The 18592-nt window shown below is 40.2% G+C and overlaps 1 protein-coding gene across 13 annotated transcripts in view; it reads right to left on the bottom strand.

Annotated features, from left to right (window-relative positions):
• C2CD5 (C2 calcium dependent domain containing 5) overlaps positions 1-18168 on the bottom strand; it is a 74951-nt gene extending 56783 nt beyond the window's left edge. For 10 of the 13 annotated variants that reach the window (XM_062591669.1, XM_062591676.1, XM_062591692.1 and 7 more), the window contains exons 1-8: positions 17958-18168; positions 17683-17808; positions 14005-14091; positions 12043-12214; positions 9536-9631; positions 8844-8999; positions 3129-3327; positions 366-517 (exon numbers count right to left, since the gene is read on the bottom strand). In XM_062591669.1, coding sequence (XP_062447653.1) covers positions 366-517; positions 3129-3327; positions 8844-8999; positions 9536-9631; positions 12043-12214; positions 14005-14091; positions 17683-17772 — 952 coding nt within the window. In that variant the 5' untranslated portion in view covers positions 17773-17808; positions 17958-18168. Of the gene's footprint in view, positions 1-365; positions 518-3128; positions 3328-7124; positions 7397-8843; positions 9000-9535; positions 9660-12042; positions 12215-14004; positions 14092-17682; positions 17809-17957 lie in introns of those variants that run through there. The other 3 variants (XM_062591745.1, XM_062591726.1, XM_062591770.1) reach the window with 3 other exon arrangements.
• Positions 18169-18592: the final 424 nt, after the last annotated feature.

Below are 18592 nucleotides of genomic sequence, written 5' to 3'. Positions count from 1 at the left end.
TATTAGTAAGATCCCTCTCCCTCTCAACATATGGTGAGAAATAAATTGCCATTATTTGTAATATGAAGTGGAGGAAATAAGAAAGAAACAATTGCTGAGGACTCCCTTAATGCTTTGAGATGTCATATTCCAGTTTGGATACAATTGTGTAAGAAATGCCATTTAATGCTATCCATAACAGTGGACATATAGACAGGTCATAAAATATCATCCTACAGAAAGTCCTTAAAGCTCTAGTTGTGCTAACTGAAGTCTCCAATTTCCACATCACTTTGATAATTTAATGCCGGAAAGCAAAAAGAGGTCAAATGAAAATATAAAGAGAGAAACACAAATTAACCAAAAAGTGGGTGGAAGCGCCTTACCAGTTTTGGGTGTCAAACTCAAATCTGTGTCAGAAGAAGAGGACTGTCGACTGTAGGACTTGGAAGGTGAAAAGGAATAGGTTTGGTTTTTCAGAGGGGTGGAGGGTCCTGATGAATGAGTATTGGGATTGGGATCTTCATTGAAGGGAATCCTGCCAGAAGAAGGTGGAAACATATTCAGTAATCCTGTGCCAAAGGACCTGGCTGACAGCAGCATGATCCAAACACCAGGATGGGATTGGGGCAGGGCCAGCAGCTATTCCTTAAGTGCAAGACTGGGGATGAGGCCAAAGGCAAAGAAATGCTGTTTACCCATTCAGCATTCTACAGCTAAATGCTGAAAATCTACAATGAAACAATTAAGCCAAATGGACGGCATGAGATGTGACCAAAAATTATATATACGCAAAACAAAAAATTAAAGACACTTTATGGTTTAAAAATCTGATCAAATGCACAATGCTTTGAGTTAGCTAATAAAGGAAATAATGATTTCAAATTATATTTGTGTTTATACATATTCATACATTTATGTATATACACACATATATATGTTTTTTTTTTTTTAAAAAAAAAAGTTTCCTTATCCTATAGCATCAGCAGCATGCCACAGCTAAAAACAGCAAAGAGGAAACCCTTTTTGGGAACAACTATATTGACAAAGAGTTTACTTATGCACAGAATGACTTACCTGCTCTCCAGAACTGTCTCTTCCACAAGTGGCACATACTCTTCTTATAACCATTTTAAAACTTAATCATATCTGAATTAAGATTAAAAATTAATTATGAACTCCGATCAAAATATTTCCCTCAGTGCTTGTAGAAATAACTAATGTTACCCAGATTTACCAGCTTTTATTTTTTAGTAAGTAGTAAATTAAAAAAAAAGAAAAAGAAGAGTGTGGCTTTGTGGAAGAGACTCTGAGGATATGCTCATTTCCAAGAAACTATTGCCTTTGTTTCAGCAGCTGAACACAGTAGTTCTTCACTGACAACAGAAGGAGTCTCCATGAGAAAATGAAGGAGAAAAGATGGGTGGTACCTGCCTACACTGCCTGCCTGCCTGCACTTTGCGACCACTGTGCCTGTGGCCTGCCTCTCCCCAGCTCTTGAGTCTGAGCAGTCTCGTACCAGTGTAGATGAGAGTGGGAACAGACACAGAGAAGTTCTGAGTAAGTCGTGAGCCAGTAGCAGTGTGAATTGGGCTGTTGTGAGTCGAGCGGCATCCATGGCTTGGCGGATGAACCAGCGGAGACCTGAGAGAATTTGCAGCCAAGGTGGAAGAAAAGAAAACAATACATACAACAGGTTGCAAAGTTATGTTATAAATGATATCAGGGAGGTTTAGCTAGAGGAGATCTCTTATTTTAAGCAGACACTAAGAACTGTAACTCCTAGCATGCAAGAGTCCAGACGAGTGAGTGAGTGAGAGAGAGAGAGAGAGAGAGAATGAGAATAGCTTAAGCACTAACTTGTAAACATATAATTGATTCTTTGGCAATGGGGCATCAAGTTAGTAAAGCCAATAACAAGAAGTGTTAGTTGACTTTGCTGCCTTTGAGATACATTCTCACTTTTTGGACAGAAGGACAATGACTCTACCAATATCCACCACCAAGTTGCTGAACACAGATAATTTGGGTGGTGGAGAGGAATTTCCACATTTTGCTCCAAAGTGAATGCTACTGATTTAGGAATGCTTTAAGTTGGTGGTTACCAGGTCCATTTCATACTTTATCCCCACTGTGATTTTTATGCCGCACTGTATCCAGAAGCTCTTTTGATGGCAAATTTTTACAATCAAGATAAATTAAGCAAGCATATGATTTGAAATAGAAACCAGTAATTTTGAAAAGACAGAGCATACTGCTCCCTGCACTACAAAATATCTTGATTATTATCTTCATGATACAACAGCTCAAGTTAAAGATGACTAATCAAAATTATACTTATGGAAACATTTCACAAGCACTATGCTTTTCAGTTCTGTTTCTTCCTTCTAGAAACTGGCTATCTAACAGAAAGTAACTATTTTGTCCAAGAAACAATGTAGTAACAATTTAGACTGAAACCATTTGCCTGTTTATTTCTGTACACATTAAAAATACGTATTCAAACTGTGTTTGGTACTGCTATGAGAGATCATAAAATTCTATTTTTCATCATGCAAAGTTTTCCATGCAAGCATACTCTAGCCCTACTTGTGTTATTTCGCAATGGTAAAAAGCAAAGCACACAAGAAAAGATGAAAATACTTCAGGGTCATTCTCTAAACCACCGAACTGTCTAAATTTAAATGTAAATTTATCTTTTCTTAAATGCTCAGCATTAGCAGTCAAACATGACTGCTACACAAACCACCTGTAAAGTCTTGCAGAGAAGGTATTTCATAATAAATCCTCATAATCAAAAACTTATTATACAAATACAGTGTCAAGGCAGAACTACTAGTTACTAGCTAGGAAACTGGTGGATCACAACCCAGCAATGTGCAATACCTCTGCTGTATAAACAGAAAAAAGTTACACTGTCATATTAAAGTTTACCATTGCAGCTTCTAAAGAAATAACATAAGTACTCCAACTTGTAACATTTCAAAGTTGCGGAATATAAACTGAGTTGCAGACAAATAAATCTGTAAAAGAAAACCAAATTCTGGGGGAGGGGGAGGAAAAAAACACACTGGTTATGTAAAACCAAATGACTATGAAAAGAAGAGAGATGAAACTTGTTCCTCTACAAATTATTAAGTCATACTTACTCCTTCATTTCTTTGGATGGAGAGTTACATGCAGGTAAGAATGCTGATGTGTTACTTAATTTATCCAAGGTACAGGCTGTTCCTATGGCTCGTACTACTAGTCCAGACTCTCCCTCCAAATCAAAACACTGCAAATAACCAACAACAGCATTTCCTCTCATTTCAAGTACCTTCAAGCCGATCTTCCTTTGCAGTTCACCTATAAAACAGAAGGTAAAAAACTCATAATTGTAGTAAGCTACTTTCACTATATCATTTTGTGGGCTCTCTCTTCTCCATTTTTAGAATTAGAGTCAATAAAACTAACAGATCCAATATTATATAACTATGCTAAGTAGTTGGTCACAACCTCTGCTTCCTATTACATTATAGGATGTTGCATTAGTTGTATAGAATAGATTTGAAAACAAAAAAGCTAACTGCAACTATATATGTATATATTTTTTTTCCAGAAACGTTCCTTGTGCTTTTTAGATTCGTTAGTGTTTTCCTTTTTCTACTATTTAAAGGGAGGGCAAGAGACCATTAAGTTGTGTATTGGAACACACGGAAATTCCTAAATATTCCTTCATATAGTTCAGACCAATGAAGCATCTTTGAAACCAATGTAATAAGACATTAACTATTTTTTTCATTTAAAAACCTCTTAAACATATTTCAACCTAAACCCATGCTTTTCATTCTTCATTCATATTGCTTATTAAGTTAATCTCATGCAAGAACAGACACCCAACATGCCTGTTTTTCCACCTCTCTATTAACTGCATATAAGAGAGACTGTAAAACTTAACTATAAGAAAGACAATGGCCTGCCACAGATGATTAGTAGAATGTTTTAAAAAAAAAAAGTTAGATGTTCATTGATCTATGCACCTAGATAGCCTTGATATATTAGATGCAAAATATTGTTTATTTTTTGATGAAAATGAAGGATTTCCAAAATCCACCTTAACAAACTCTGAAAAGACTTCATTACCACAGAGGATAGCCCAACAGTTCCAATCTCAGTGATGCTGACTCTGTATCAAACAGAATGAAATGATCATTACTGCATTCTAAAAGCTTACTTTTATCCTTACCAGAATACGGGTCCTCTTGTAAGATACTTAACTACAGGCTGAAATTTTGCGTGTCTTGATCTTCAAAAACATCTGAGGTGGTAGAATATGAGCTTTTCTAGTAGAGTGAAAAGAGCTGAAAATTGCTACCTATTTCATTTAAGCCAATATCATAACGAAAATCTTTCCAAGTACACAAAACATAATATGACAGAGAGATCTATACAGTAACTTGTGAACACGTTGCAAGTCATATCTCAGCACAGAACTTATAGGAACAGTGCTCCTCAGAATCCACATCAATGGAGGCTCCCCACCCAAGTCACTTCTCAGCGAGTTGCAGAAAGTAACTGCCAGTAACAATGACTGCAATGTAAAGCATTACATGGTACCAAGCAGTACTATGAGCTTTTTTTTAAAAAAATCACTACCATGACTAAAACCATTATTAATAAAAAGACAAGTAGAACGTTTTCCATGCATGCTATTTTATTCATCATTCACGCAAGACAAAAGATATGCAAATGTTAATCCTATAAACTAACATACCAGAGGAGCTATATTAACAACTCACTGAAAGCTAATTCATATCATTTATGACAATACTGATTTTACATTTTTCCCCCCAAAAGTGCTCTCTTCCTCCCAGTGAAGACAGCTAACACCAAGTAGTATCCCCATGCTCTCCTTTTTGTTACCTCACTTACTAAAGATATCCATACACGTCACAGAATCATAGAATTGGTAAGGCTGGAAGTCACCTCTGAAGATCATCTAGTCCAACCTCCCTGCTCAAGCAGGGTCACCTAGAGCATGTTAGACAAGGTTGTATCCAGGCGGGCCTTGAAGATCTCCAGAGAAGGAGACCCCACAACCTCTCTGGGCAGCCTGGTCCAGTGCTCTGTCACCCTCACAGGGAAGAAATTCCTCCTCACATTCAGGCGGAACTTCCTGTGCTTCAATTTCTGCCCATTGCCTCTTGTCCTGTCACATGGGACACTGAAAAGTTTGCCCCCATCCCCTTGACACTCTCCCTTCAGGTACTTATACACATTGATAAGATCTCCCCCTCAGTCTTCTCTTCCCCAGGCTAAACAGGCCCAGCTCTCACAGCCATTCCTCATAGGGCAGATGCTCCAGTCCTCTGATCATCTTTGTAGCCCTATGCTAGATTCTCTCCAGTAGCTCCATGCCTCTCTGGTACTGGGGAGCCCAGAACTGGACATAGTACTCGAGATGCGGCCTCACCAGGGCTGAGTAGAGGGGCAGGATCACCTCCCTCAACCTGCTGCCAACATTCTTCCTAATCCAGCCCAGGAGACCATTGGCTTTCGTGGCCACAAGGGCACATTGCTGGCTCATGGTCAACCTGTCATCCACCAGCACTCCCAGGTCCTTCTCTGCACAGCTGCTCTCCAGAAGGTCAGTCCCCAGCCTGTACTGGTGCATGTGGTTATTTCTCCCTAGGTGCAGGACTGTGCACTTGCCCTTGCTGAACCTCAGGAGGTTCCTCTCTGCCCAGCTCTCCAGCCTGTCCAGCTCTCTCTGAAGGGCAGCACAGCCCTCAGCTCTGTCAGCCACTCCTCCCAGCTTGGTAGCATCAGCAAACTTGCTGAGGAGGCACTCTGTCCCCTCATCCAGGTCACTGATGAAGAAGTTGAACAGGATGGGACCAAGTACTGAGCCCTGGGGACACCACTAGCCACAGGCCTCCAACTAGACTCCACACCACTGATGACGACCCTCTGAGCTCTGCCTTTCAGCCAGTTCTCAATCCGCCTCATTGTCCACTCATCCAACCCACACTTCCTGAGCTTCTCTAGGAGGATGTTATGGGAGACAGCATCAAAAGCCTTGCTGAAGTCAGGTACACAACGACCACCGCTCTCCCCTCATCTACCCAGCCAGTCATGCCATCACAGAAGGCTATCAGGTTGGTTAAGCAGGATTTCCCCTTGGTGAATTTATGCTGACTACTCCTGACCACCTTCTTTTCCTCCACATGTTTGGAGATGACATCCAGAATGAGCTGTTCCATCACCTTTCCAGGGATGGAGGTGAGGCTGACTGGCCTATAGTTGCCTGGGTCCTCCCTTCTTGCCTCTTTTTGAAGACTAGAGTGACATTGTCTTTCCTCCAGTCCTCAGGCACCTCTCCAGTTCTCCTGGACCTTTCAAGAAGATGGTGGAGAGCAGCCTGGCAACAACATCCGCCAGCTCCCTCAGTACCCATGAGGGATACCCTCATACCCATGGGTCAGAAGGGATGCACCCTTGGATCTGTGGATGTCTAGCCTGCCCAGAAGGTCTCTAATCCTATCCTCCTCGACCAAAGGAAAGTCTTCCCTTCTCCAGACCTTCTTCCCCACGTCCAGGCTGCAGGATTCCTGAGGGCTGCCCTTCCCCTGAAGGCTGAAGCAAAGGCGGCATTCAGTAATTCTGCCTTCTCTGCATCCCTTGTCACCAGGGCCCCCGCCCCATTCAGTAGCGGGCCCACATTTTCCCCAGTCCTCCTCTTGCTACTGATGTATTTGAAGAAGCCCTTCCTGTTGTCCTTGACATCCCTTGCCAGACTCAATTCCAAGTGGGCCTTAGCCTTCCTCACAGCATCTCTACATACTCTGGCTGCATTCCTATAATTCTCCCAGGTAGCCTGTCCCCTCTTCCACATTCTGTGTACTTTCCTCCTGTGTCTGAATTGGCCAGGAGCTCCTTGTTCATCCAGGCAGGTCTCCTGCCCCCTTTGCTGGACTTCTTTCTCCTTGGGATGCACTGCTCTTGAGCTTGGAGGAAGTGATGCTTGAACACTGGCCAGCTCTCCTGGACCCCCCTTCCTTCTAGGGCCTTAACCCATGGGATTCCTCCTCCAAGTAGGTCCCTGAAGAGGCCAAAGTCCACCCTCCTGAAGTCCAGGGTTGCAATCCTGCTTGTTGCCTTACTTTTTTCATGCAGAAAATCTGATCTCCACCATCTCGTGGTCACTGCAGCCAAGGCTGTTCCCAACCTTCGCATCTCCAACCAGTCCTTCCTTGTTGGTTAGGACGAGGTCCAGCAGGACACCCTTCCTCGTAGGCTCCTCCACCACCTGTGTCAACAAGTTATCCTCAATGCATTGCAGGAGCCTCCTGGACTGTTTGTGCCTGGCTGTGTTGTCCTTCCAGCAGATATCAGGGGGGGTTAAGTCTCCCGTGAGAACCAGGGCCTGTGATCATGAGGCTACCTCCAGCTGTCTGTAGAAGGTCTCATCAACTTCCTCTTCCTCATCAGGTGGCCTGTGATAGACATCCACAACAGTGTCCCCTGTGTTAGCCTGCCCATTGATCTTCACCCATATGTTTTTGACTGCCTCCTCATCCACCCCTAGGCAGAGCTCGATGCATTCCAGTTGCTCTCTCACATAAAGAGCAACTCAACCACCTCGCCTTCCTGGCCTGTCTTTCCTAAAAACCACATAGCCATCAACGACAGTGTTCCAGTCATGCGAGCTATCCCACCATGTCTCTGTGACTGCAATGGGATCACGGCCCACGACCGCACACAGATCTCCAGTTCCTCCTGTTTATTCCTCATGCTTTGTGCATTGGTGTGCAGGCATTTCAGAGACGTAGTCATGCACATGTTTCCCAGGAAGGGTGTAGGGGGGTCCCCATTAGCCATGTCCCACATGCACATCCCCAGCTGCATGCATCCGTTGGAGGCCCCCCAACCCGAGTTGTGTTTTATTGACTACCCTCTCTCTAGAACTCTCCCCTTTCCCCACTCTACCTAGTTTAAAGCACTCTTTACCCAGGCTGGCCAACAAAAGCCCAGCTTACTTTTTCTTTTAGTATCATCCTTAAAACATAAATAACATCTACAAGAAATCTGAAAACATCAAGAGCCCATTAGTGAGCTCAAAACCACTGTCTATCATTTCATCATCTCCTTGTATTCCTTACATTATCAATATTGTCAACTTTATCAACAGGTTATTTCTTGCCTTAGGCTGTAAGTCCTTGAGTGTAGGGGCCTTTTTTTCTTTCTGCTCTACTGACACGTGAAACATTCGGATCTTCATTCACAATTGGTGTTTATAAACATTACAGCAACCGAAAGAAATTTCGGAAGACTTTTGATACCAACTGGAGTAACTAGTCTCTTCAGGAATTACATGTCTGCCCTACAGAATCAATGCAAGCATACAGATGTATGCTTGAGAAACAATGCACCAATCTTGACTCTGAAAACATGGGAAGAGTAAGTTCTATTATAATGAATCTTGAGATAGTGCTTACATATGTTTAGCCATATATTCAAAGTAGTGCAAAGAATGGTTGAGTTTATGTTCTGAGTCATTAGGAGTAAATTCTAGTAATATTCCTCAGATGGAATAAAAAGAACATCTTTAAGAGAGTTCGAGAGGTTTCCTTGACCTTGCTAAAAATCAACCAACAGACTAAGCAAGCAGCAGCATGACCTCACCAAGACAAAAAAAAAGAAAAACCAGCAACACCGACCATCAGTTAGGACAAAGAATCTTCAGAAACAATACAATGTGAACTGAAAAAATAAACATAGTTAATACCAAAATTCATAAACAATCTCATCATAAATTATTTATTTAAAAGCAGATATTTTAAATTAGCAGCAATCACAACTACAGCCTACATGTTTAATACCTGACATAAGTGAAATCAGTCTTTGTCTAGCCTCATTCGATGCCCGTGGTGTACGAATTCGGTCTATCCACTGGTATTCCGGGTCTTCATTAACTACAAGTTCTTCCACAAATCCATGAATTATTACTGCTCTGTAACACTTGGGAATGGATGTAGCTGTTTGAAAAAATGGATGTAAAGTAAGTCAAAGAGCCAAGAATTCAGAGAAAAATTTAAAGTTACACCTAACAAGTGATGTGAATGATTCCAGAAAGTAATCCATACAGTTTTCTTTTTGTCAGAATCCAGACATACCCAGTTTTGTTCAGGGAAGCCCTGAAACACTGATCATATAACTGTCCAGTGTATCACTTACAGATCTGTTCCAACATGTACCATTATGAAACTTTTTCACTTGTGCCTCTTGAACAGAATAATGTGCGTATGTATCATGCACTGAAATGCAACTCCAGAAAGAAAATAATTACCTACATTTTTTGAGATACAAAGAGTAGAAATTAAATTCTAAAAACCCCACTAAATACTTTATATATTTGCCATAGGCTTCAATGTAATCTGCCCTGGGTCTATGCAGTAGACTGCTGAGAGGAGAGAAACTGACTAAAGAGGAAAGGAAGAAAAAGCGGGGGGGGGGGGTGCAGGGGGAAGGAGAAAAAGCCTTCTGTTCAAATAAACTTTTTTCCTCTACTTACTGCAAAAAAATTTGACTCCACAAGATGACTGCCTAAATCTGTTCAAATCATTGAAGAGATCCACTTTGACCATCACATTGATCTCCCCACGTATACCTATAAGAACAAAAAATGAGAAGCTGTACTAGAAATCAATACAAAACAAACCCTGTTAATTATTCTCTATTATTAGTAACTAATGCACCTTCTATTATTATGAGTTATTTTTTCTCTACAGAATATATATTCCTGCTAGAACAGCTTGGTTCAATTCCCAGTTCATGCATCAACTGTAGCCCAGGCCAGATTGAGCAGGAAGATGCACTTACTTGCCCTTCAGGTTTTCTGCAGAGACATCCTCTCACAAGAAATGAGAGGAAGCTTTCAGTTCTGCCAACAGCCAAGGCAAGAGCAGCCTTTGAGGCTGAAGCCCTGCCTGCAACATTCCTCAAATACCTGCTGCCCCAAACAGGATTTTAGAGGAAGGATGAGATTGGGAAAAGAGAAGCCATCACTATAGCAGAGGCCTCTGCTCAAGTGAGCAAGTATTCCTTCTGCTCTCTTACCCTGCATCATCAACACAGCAACAGTATAAAACTGGTATGTAAGACCTCAGACATTGTCCCAACATATTCTAAGCACAAAAGGGTTGAGGTACTAATTTACATTATAGGTGCCTTGAACTGAAGTCCTGTCCACATCAAAAAGCTTTTACATTTTTCTTCCCTCACATGGTTTTGAGATCACAGTAAAGCTGTTCTCTGAAGGTCACCCCAATGAGCAAATCTGTGGTTGAGTACTACAGAGCAGGCACAGTACATGTTTATAAAATACTTTGTCCATGAGAAGAAATGCATAAAGGTACAACAGACTTTTTAGATAAAACTTATTTTTCTGACCATAATTAAAACTTGTTAGTAAAGAAATATTTCTTCAAAATACAGCCAGTCCTATTTGATTTTATTATGCTTCTATCCTGATCTCTTTCTCCTTTTTCCCCCCCTCACTCAGTAACAAAAATCATCTCATGTCACATTATTATAGATTTTGACATATTGGGGACTAAGCTTCTTGATAAGTCTGATCTCTAATGACTTCAGAAGCCTTTACCACCTAAATATGTAACAGCAAAAAAAAAGTGAACAAAAGTATTTGTAGACAATTCATAGACTCTCTCTGATGTTACTGCAATAGAGTCACCTAGATCTATCTTCCAAAATGTCAGCAGAAAGAAGCATTCGTTTACTGTAATAGGAACTACATCAGGTGCATGTATTCCCACAAACCACCATGGTAAAGTGCAAAAAAGCCTTTGTATTTTTCAAAATAAAAATTTATAAGCATTGTGCAGATATTTTTTTTTAAACAGTGTCAGTTACTGCCTGGCCAAAAAAAAGGAAAAAGAAAAGGAAAAAAAAAATCAAGATAAATAGAATCTACTGATGTGGACATGAAAATATAAGAATTCTTCTTTAAATAGAAGAGAAGCTGTGAAATGCTGGCATAACTAGATAAATACACAGAAATTTAATTCCTCTGATATATAAGCTGCACATATACTAAGACAATACAGTGTTCACCTAGATTAACGTTGAAAGAAAAATCTGTTAAGAAAGAAAGTATACGATAGGAGAACGTAGATAGAATACAAGTAAAAAAATACATGCTGCATTTCTTAAAAAAAAATCAATATAAATAACATTCAAAATATTTTTATATTTATGATGATCATACAGTAAATACTATTAATATTTTCCCATCAATAATTTCTAATTAGCTTTTAATATAGTTAATCATTGAATTTACACTGGATAATAAGCTAGGGAGTTAATTATAGCCAAATAGATGCTCTGTAATAAGGTACTCAAGAAGCTAACTTGCTAGAAATTGACAGTGACCTTCTGGGAAAGCTCAGCTTCATTAACATCAGAGGTATCACTAATTTCACTTTCTCATACTTCAAGATATTTTGAAGAATTCTCTCTAGGACTATGAGCATTTTCTTAAGGGAAAAGGAATGCCATGCTGTACTTCTATTGAAGATTTGTCATATCGCTCCATCTCAACTGAAGCTTGTCTAGCATACCAGAAGGGCATATCCAAGTGACTTCAGCAACAGTATATTCTTTAAGTAAATACATGGTAATTGGATTTTTTTAACCTAAGTAGTATTTAAAATAATTACTATATGAAGACTTTTTTCCATTTGCCACAAGTTCTACGAAAAGCATTCTGCAAAGCATTATTCTAAACTACTGAATTCTCATGCCAGAAATTTTAGACATCCTCCCTATACAATTGCTATTAAAATAGAAAAAATCCCAAAAGTATAATGTGTCACTGATTTTTAAGTCGAGCTCTAACTTACTAAAGACCTAATAATGAAAAATAGAAAAAGCACCAAAAAGGTAGCATTCTACCTACCAAGGCTATATTATTACAAATTTTTGAAGTTAGTTGAAAGAAATGAACATTTTCAGAAGTAGATTACATCTACACTGTTTTACTTCTAAATTAGCAAGTCTTACCATGGATGGTATCATAAATGGGAAACCATCCTGATATAACTGTGGCTGCTTCACTATAGAGCAAAGGATCAATATCTATGTATACTTTGCCAATGGCATCATTAGCACTGTATGTATCATGATCAAGAACTGTGATCTGGAGAGGTTCATCTTGTAGTTCTTCATCATCTACCTAAAAACAAATGTTGACATAGAACTTGAATATAAAGAAGAAAAAAAACAAGGGAACACTGCTGAAAAACAAATGCAAGAAGAGATGAGTTAGTTATCTACAGTAACATGACACAGATAAATCTTCTAATTTTTATTTCCTGTATCTAAACAATACATTGATTTTTTTTTTACCCTTCACAGAGTGATGAGAGCCTGGAACCAGAAGTTATCACTGGGAGAAAAACAGAAAAGCAAGATTATAGTGATTACACATTTTAAAATTCTATGTGATTTTTCTTTTAGGCACACTCTCTACATTGTCTATCCATCCTAAAGACATTTCATACAACCCATCATGGAAAAAAAAAAACAGTAATTTTATACATGCACTTTCCTAAATAAATGCAATTATCCATCTTCAGCTACTCCAACTACATTTTTAGAAGAACATACAATTTTTTGTGCTGAAATGCACAAACCAAGAATCAAGCTTGCCAAACATAATGGAATAACTCCTGTAAGTGTTTGCAGAATTTTAACATGTAGTTTTGCAAGCTGATCAAACTAAACACACACGCACACACTTACGATGTCATAAGCAGTTACTGTTTTTCCACTCTTTGAAATGTGGAATTCTGATTTTTTTTTCAATGTTGCTGTTTGGCTCTTTTCCTTCCCCAATCCATTTTTCCATGTAAAAAGATAGAATTTTGAGACTTCTGTTATGATCAAACAAACTCCTTTTGTATGAGTAGAGTTAACCCTCCACACAGATCAGCTAATTCTTCCCCCTCCCAAAAAGCAGCAGTCAGGAATTGAAAGATAAAAATATGAAGTAAGTGAACTTTCATACTATGGTATTATTCTCTTAACCAGGTATTTCATGTTGATTAACAATCTGCATCACTTTACTATTTTGTATGTGGCTGAAAATATTTCTAGCATTACCAGCCACTGTCTCTCACAACAGGTACATATAGTAAAAACTGTCGTATTATCTTAGACCACTGTACCGAATATGCCAGTACTATACATTCAAATGTTTTAACAATTCACTCCAAATTCCACTGTAGCCTTTTCCCCCCCCCCCCCCCCTTTTTATTTTGACTTTAACGTAATAAAAAATAAATCAATATGTATATATTTGTTCGGGGCAGAATGTCAAAGGACAGCTATGATACTGTTATATTCAGTTCATTAAAATCAGTCAACTTCTAGAAAGGAACAAGTCATTACAGGAAAATGCCAAGCACCCTCATTATTATGCAAGCAAAAGGGAAAAGGAGTTGATAAATGCTGGTTTAAATCTTTGGGGTTTCTTTTTTTTTTTTTTAATTTCCTGTTTTTCCTTGTTAAATACATTACTGTTCTAACTAAATAGTCCAACTATATTCCGAATACAAATTAACTTCCCCTACTCAAAATTACTCCTCTTAAAAAAAAAAAAAAAAACAAAAACCAAATATATGCATATTTATACGCGTATATATCAGAGGGCCTACTGGATAATGCTTTTTTCCCCCCATTTTTACCTCTATCTTTTCTAGTATTACCCAGTATTCTATCTGAATTAGATCTAATCTGGCAAGCTTTCGTCTATACAAACAGCCCTAAAAAAGTCAATGAGACACCTTTAGCAATCAAAGCCCACCTTTAGGGAATTTTCCTGAAAAGGTTTCATGCACAGTTAAATAAAAATAGCTTTGCTTCTCAAAACTCACATTTTCTCCCCGAAATAAAGTTAATTCACTAAGGGCATCTAAACCAAAGTGTCAATATAGATACATGTAAACATTTAAAAATACTTACTTCAAATTTAAACCATTCAGAATTCCACTGAGGATTGAGTGATTTAGGATACACGTCTGTCTTAAATGTCGTATTTCCAAATTTTACCTAAAAATACAAGCATTCAATTATACAAAAAATATTAATAAATAAATTCAGAAAACCAAGCTGCCCATATTAAATCTGTATGTGCAGATAATTCAAATATCTGTTTCAGTAATATCAAGGAATCCTCTTCTCAGTGAGAGTGGCTTGCTGAATCAATTCACATGCATCAATAGGTAACTGTTCCTATATATCATCAAAACTTAAAAAAAAATCTCTCTTCAACTACTTTTAATTTTTTTTTTCATTTTATAGTTAAAACTATGGATTTTTTTTTTGGCTTCTGACAGTCCCTTGGAATGCTCTCTTTGTAGCTGCTTGCTTTTGTTTTAGAAAAATTTTAAGCAAAAGAATTCCTGATTATACCTGGCTGTTGATATTTTAGATGCAATAACTGTGTCCTCAAGGCTTTCTGAATCAGCTTTACTGACAAGTTATAAAACAAATTCAGAACTAAAATGGTAACATTACTAAATAAATTTCTTAAAATGCATCTGTGTCCACAGATGCACACTAACTGAAACCATTTCCATGAGCGGCAGTCTTCATACACTGGATGCATATCACTAAATTCACTGCAGCAAGGAAAAGTATCTTTTTAATTTCTATTCCCTTCTTATCATATAGAAAATTCCAAAAAGCAAACAGACAAAGAAGTTGGAAGAAATAGATATGTATTTTTAATAAACAGATCACACATTGAAAATTAAATATTCTACATACTTCTATTGATTAATGCAGATTCAACTTCATAATGTTCTATTTGAGAAATTTAGTCTCCATGGGAGTCTATTTCAAGACTACTACAATTGTTTAAAAAAAAGGTAAAACAATTTCTGGCATGTTCCATACTCCAAGGAATCACGCTGTTTTAATGTAAGAGCCTTTATTTCACTGTAGCTTTCACTCCAAACCACTTTTGCACACCTGTAGCTCTGTGAATCTTCCCTCTCAAAATAATTAGTACTTCTGTTCATATCAAGATGAACAAATATACGAAGGCAGGTTTTTGAGTTCATCTGAGTTTCTTAAGAAAACAATGAGGCTTATTTTAAAGAAATGCTGCACTTATGATTTCTATCTCTAAAAGCAAAGACAGTTGTGGCTTTTTAAGACAGCTTTCTTTTTTAAGTCTAAATGGACTAAAAACACAGAATTAAGCAACTTTAGGAAAAAATCAGCTAGCTATTGAAAAGTATATGCAGCCTCTATTTGGATAAAGAAAGCTAACAGCACAGCTACTTAGAATTTGAATTCACTATACAATGCAGAATAATAAAAGGATACTGATACTAGTTTTAACTGAGCTACCTCATACACCAGGAGCAGCCAACATGCAGTAGTCCAGAGCTCCTCCTAGACTAATTTTGCATGTTATCTAGCAGAGTAAATTAGCTCCCTTGGAGCCCAAGGAAGCTACAAATAAAATTCTCCAGCAGTCTAGCCAGTCCATTAAAGATGGTACAAGTAATCATGTACTACACTGCCGTCTGATGTTCAAATTTAGAAGCACAATTGCAGGGGATAATTTGCGCCAAATCACACATTTTTCAACGGCAAAGTTAAAAGTATGCATAACCTGAGCCAAACAAGAGCTCTGAATTCTTTCCTCCTTTTTCTTTTTCATTCTAGTTTTATATTAAAATATCTAATGAAGTTAAAAGTTAGTAATCAGTCAGTATATTAACATTACAAAATATTTTCTGCACAAAAAAAAATTAAAAGCAGAAGTTTTTCAGTAACAATACACATATAAATAAAACCATAGTTTCAAAATCAGTCTATTTTGACATAAATCTCACCTGCTGCCTCACCTACTCCCCATGTGGAAAGGGTGGTCCCCACCCTCTGAATACTTTTTGCGAGTAGTGGTCCTAAAAGCAAGGCCCCATCTATGTATTTCTTCTGCCTTATTTGTGCCAAAACATTCATGAAGCTGCACAGTAAACCAGACAGGCAAATTGATCCTGCTGAAAAACAACTTTTTTCTTTTTTTGCTACGTTAGTATTTAATTAGATGAACTTCCTGATCCCTTTTGCTACAGAGCAGGGTTATCACAGATGGTGCAGAATTGGGAACAAGTGGCCAAACGAGACGAAAGACAAGTTTTTCCTCAATATAGCACAAAAAATAGGCCAAATGAAACCCAAAGAACAGTATTTCCTATTCCTGTTTTCCCTGTCTTCTACTAGCAAACAGTAGAGTCACTCTAGGCTGCCTCTTAATAAAATTTAAAATTATTAGAGAAGCTCTTTATAAATTAAACCTACTGAAACATCTGAAACCAAACACTAATGCAAAGTTAAATCATTTTCATTTAATACAATAGGATAATTAAGTACTGTTTCAGTTTCATTGAAGAGATTATCAAAAATGTAATTTTTTTCTTTATTACTTACTTACTGTCCCACTAAGTAATGCATGTAGTGTCTAACATCAACCAAATTTTAAGCAACAAACCAAATCAGGACTTACATGCCCCAAATTTATGCTAAGATTAATATTAATAAACTTTTGAAATTAAATAGTTCTAGAAAGACATTAAGTTTTCCTACCTTAATTTCAGTATTATGCTAATCTCAATTACCATCTGTAATACAGGCTTGCATTTCTGCAGTGTATCATTTTTAAATCTCCTTGTTTCTTCTTAAAATATGATCTCTAAATCTACAGTATTTTACTGAAATTGTACCAAGTTATTTTTATTGCACATATTGAACCATGAAACAGAAGGATCTTGTCAACTTATTTTACAATCCCTTGCTGAAGGACTCCTTATAAACTGCCTGTTACCTATATACAGATTGGTTAACATTAAATACTTCCAGCATAATAAAGTGATTTCAACATGCAATTAAGTAGTTGTCCTCAGTAAGAATTCTCTTTCAAAAAATTTTAAATAAAATTACGATTAGCCTTTAAAGCAAAGCCTGCAGAACTACTGTTGCACTTCATACATTGAGAAAAACATGTGACTTAAACATGTTTCAACTACTTCTCCATCCCGCTTGTAACAGATCGAAGTGGATTCCATTTGGCTGGCTTATCACCAAGAGCTGTTCGCTAACAGTCTTCACCAGATAGAGACTATTCTGATTCTCTATGCTCTTATGTTAAAAAAAAACATAAATAAATAATAAACGAGAAAAGGCTTTAAAAATGTCAACAGACACGAACTCATCGAGAGTGCCTTGCCACTTCTGCAGTCGCTTTTCAGGTCAGGGCAACACCACGCATGCTAGCCCTGGCAAGGCCATCCCACCTTCCCGCAGTCAAAAGCGATGCAACCAACGGTAGCAGTTTCCCGTTAGCACCGGGAGGCAGGAAGCGCGCTCACGAAGGGCCTGCTCGCGGCAGCGGGCAGCGCTAGCAGGCAGGTACGTGACCGGGGCAGCAGCCGCCACCGCAGCGCGGCCGGCCGGCCGGGGGCGCCCCACGGGCCGGGCCGGGCCGCACGGTGCCGCCGGCAGGTGCGCAGCCCCCCACCGCCGCCCGGGGGGCCGGCGCGGCAGGTGCGCGGGGCCGGAGGCGCTGGGCGGCGGCGGGCACACCCTCCCGCGGCGCACGGCATGGCGCCCCTCCCTCCCGCAAACCTCCACAAAGGCGTCCGTCAAGTCGCTGGCTCGATCCATCACTGGCAAATGGCGCCCTGCCACAATCTTGACCTTCAGCTTCCCCGGCATCTTCTTCCCTCCTCAGCCGCCGCCGCCTCCCGCCGGCTGCCAGGAGAAAACAACAACGGGTCTCCCATGCAGCGGTGCGCATGCGCCGCGCCGAGCAACGGTCCGCACCGGCCCGCCCACGGCCACGCGCGCCGTGACGCCACCCGCTGGGGAGGGAACAGCCTTCGGGCGCATGCGCTACTCACCGGGTCGCTACTGCAAAGGGCCCGGCTCGAGGTGCCTAGGGAACGGCGGGCTAGGAGCAAGTTGTCCTTCTCCCACCGGCCGCAGGGTCCCGCCACGCCGTCCCCGGTGCTGCCGCCGCCCCGTCCCGCGTCAAAATGGCGCCGCGGGCACGGAGACCCAGCTGGGAGTCGAACGCCGACTCCTCGATGGGTGCCGTGCCGACGCCGCGGCGGTCCCGCGGAAGGAAAGCCAAGGTGCTTGAGCGCCGAATCATCGATCCGCGGGGCGCTGCTCCCGCCGCGTGCCCGCGGCCCGCGCTGCCGCCTGCCGGGGGCGGTGCTCCGGGCCTTGCGGCGGGCCGAGGCGGCCCGCGGGAGCAGGCTGCGGCGGCGGGGTTGGCCGGCGGCCGTTGGTGCTGTGGGGAGGGCGAGGGAAGAGATGCGGTCGAGGGCCTGAGAGTGTGTAGAGACCAGTGGGGGGCTCCGGCCAGCCCTCAAGCGCCACATGCGGGCGTCTCTGAATGCCCTCTGGGAGACTCCTGCTAAGGTTTTAAACCAAGCAAAACCCTGATGTTTGTTTTATCAAGAGCATATTTAAAGTACCCTGAGGGATGAAGAAGACCTAACTAGAACCTAGTTATTGGAAACATGATCTT

The sequence above is a fragment of the Rhea pennata genome, chromosome 1 (assembly GCF_028389875.1).
Source record: "Rhea pennata isolate bPtePen1 chromosome 1, bPtePen1.pri, whole genome shotgun sequence".
Classification (NCBI taxonomy): Eukaryota; Metazoa; Chordata; class Aves; order Rheiformes; family Rheidae; genus Rhea; species Rhea pennata.
The sequence above is the reverse complement of the archived record's forward strand: the minus strand, read 5'-3'. Positions and strand labels throughout refer to the sequence as shown.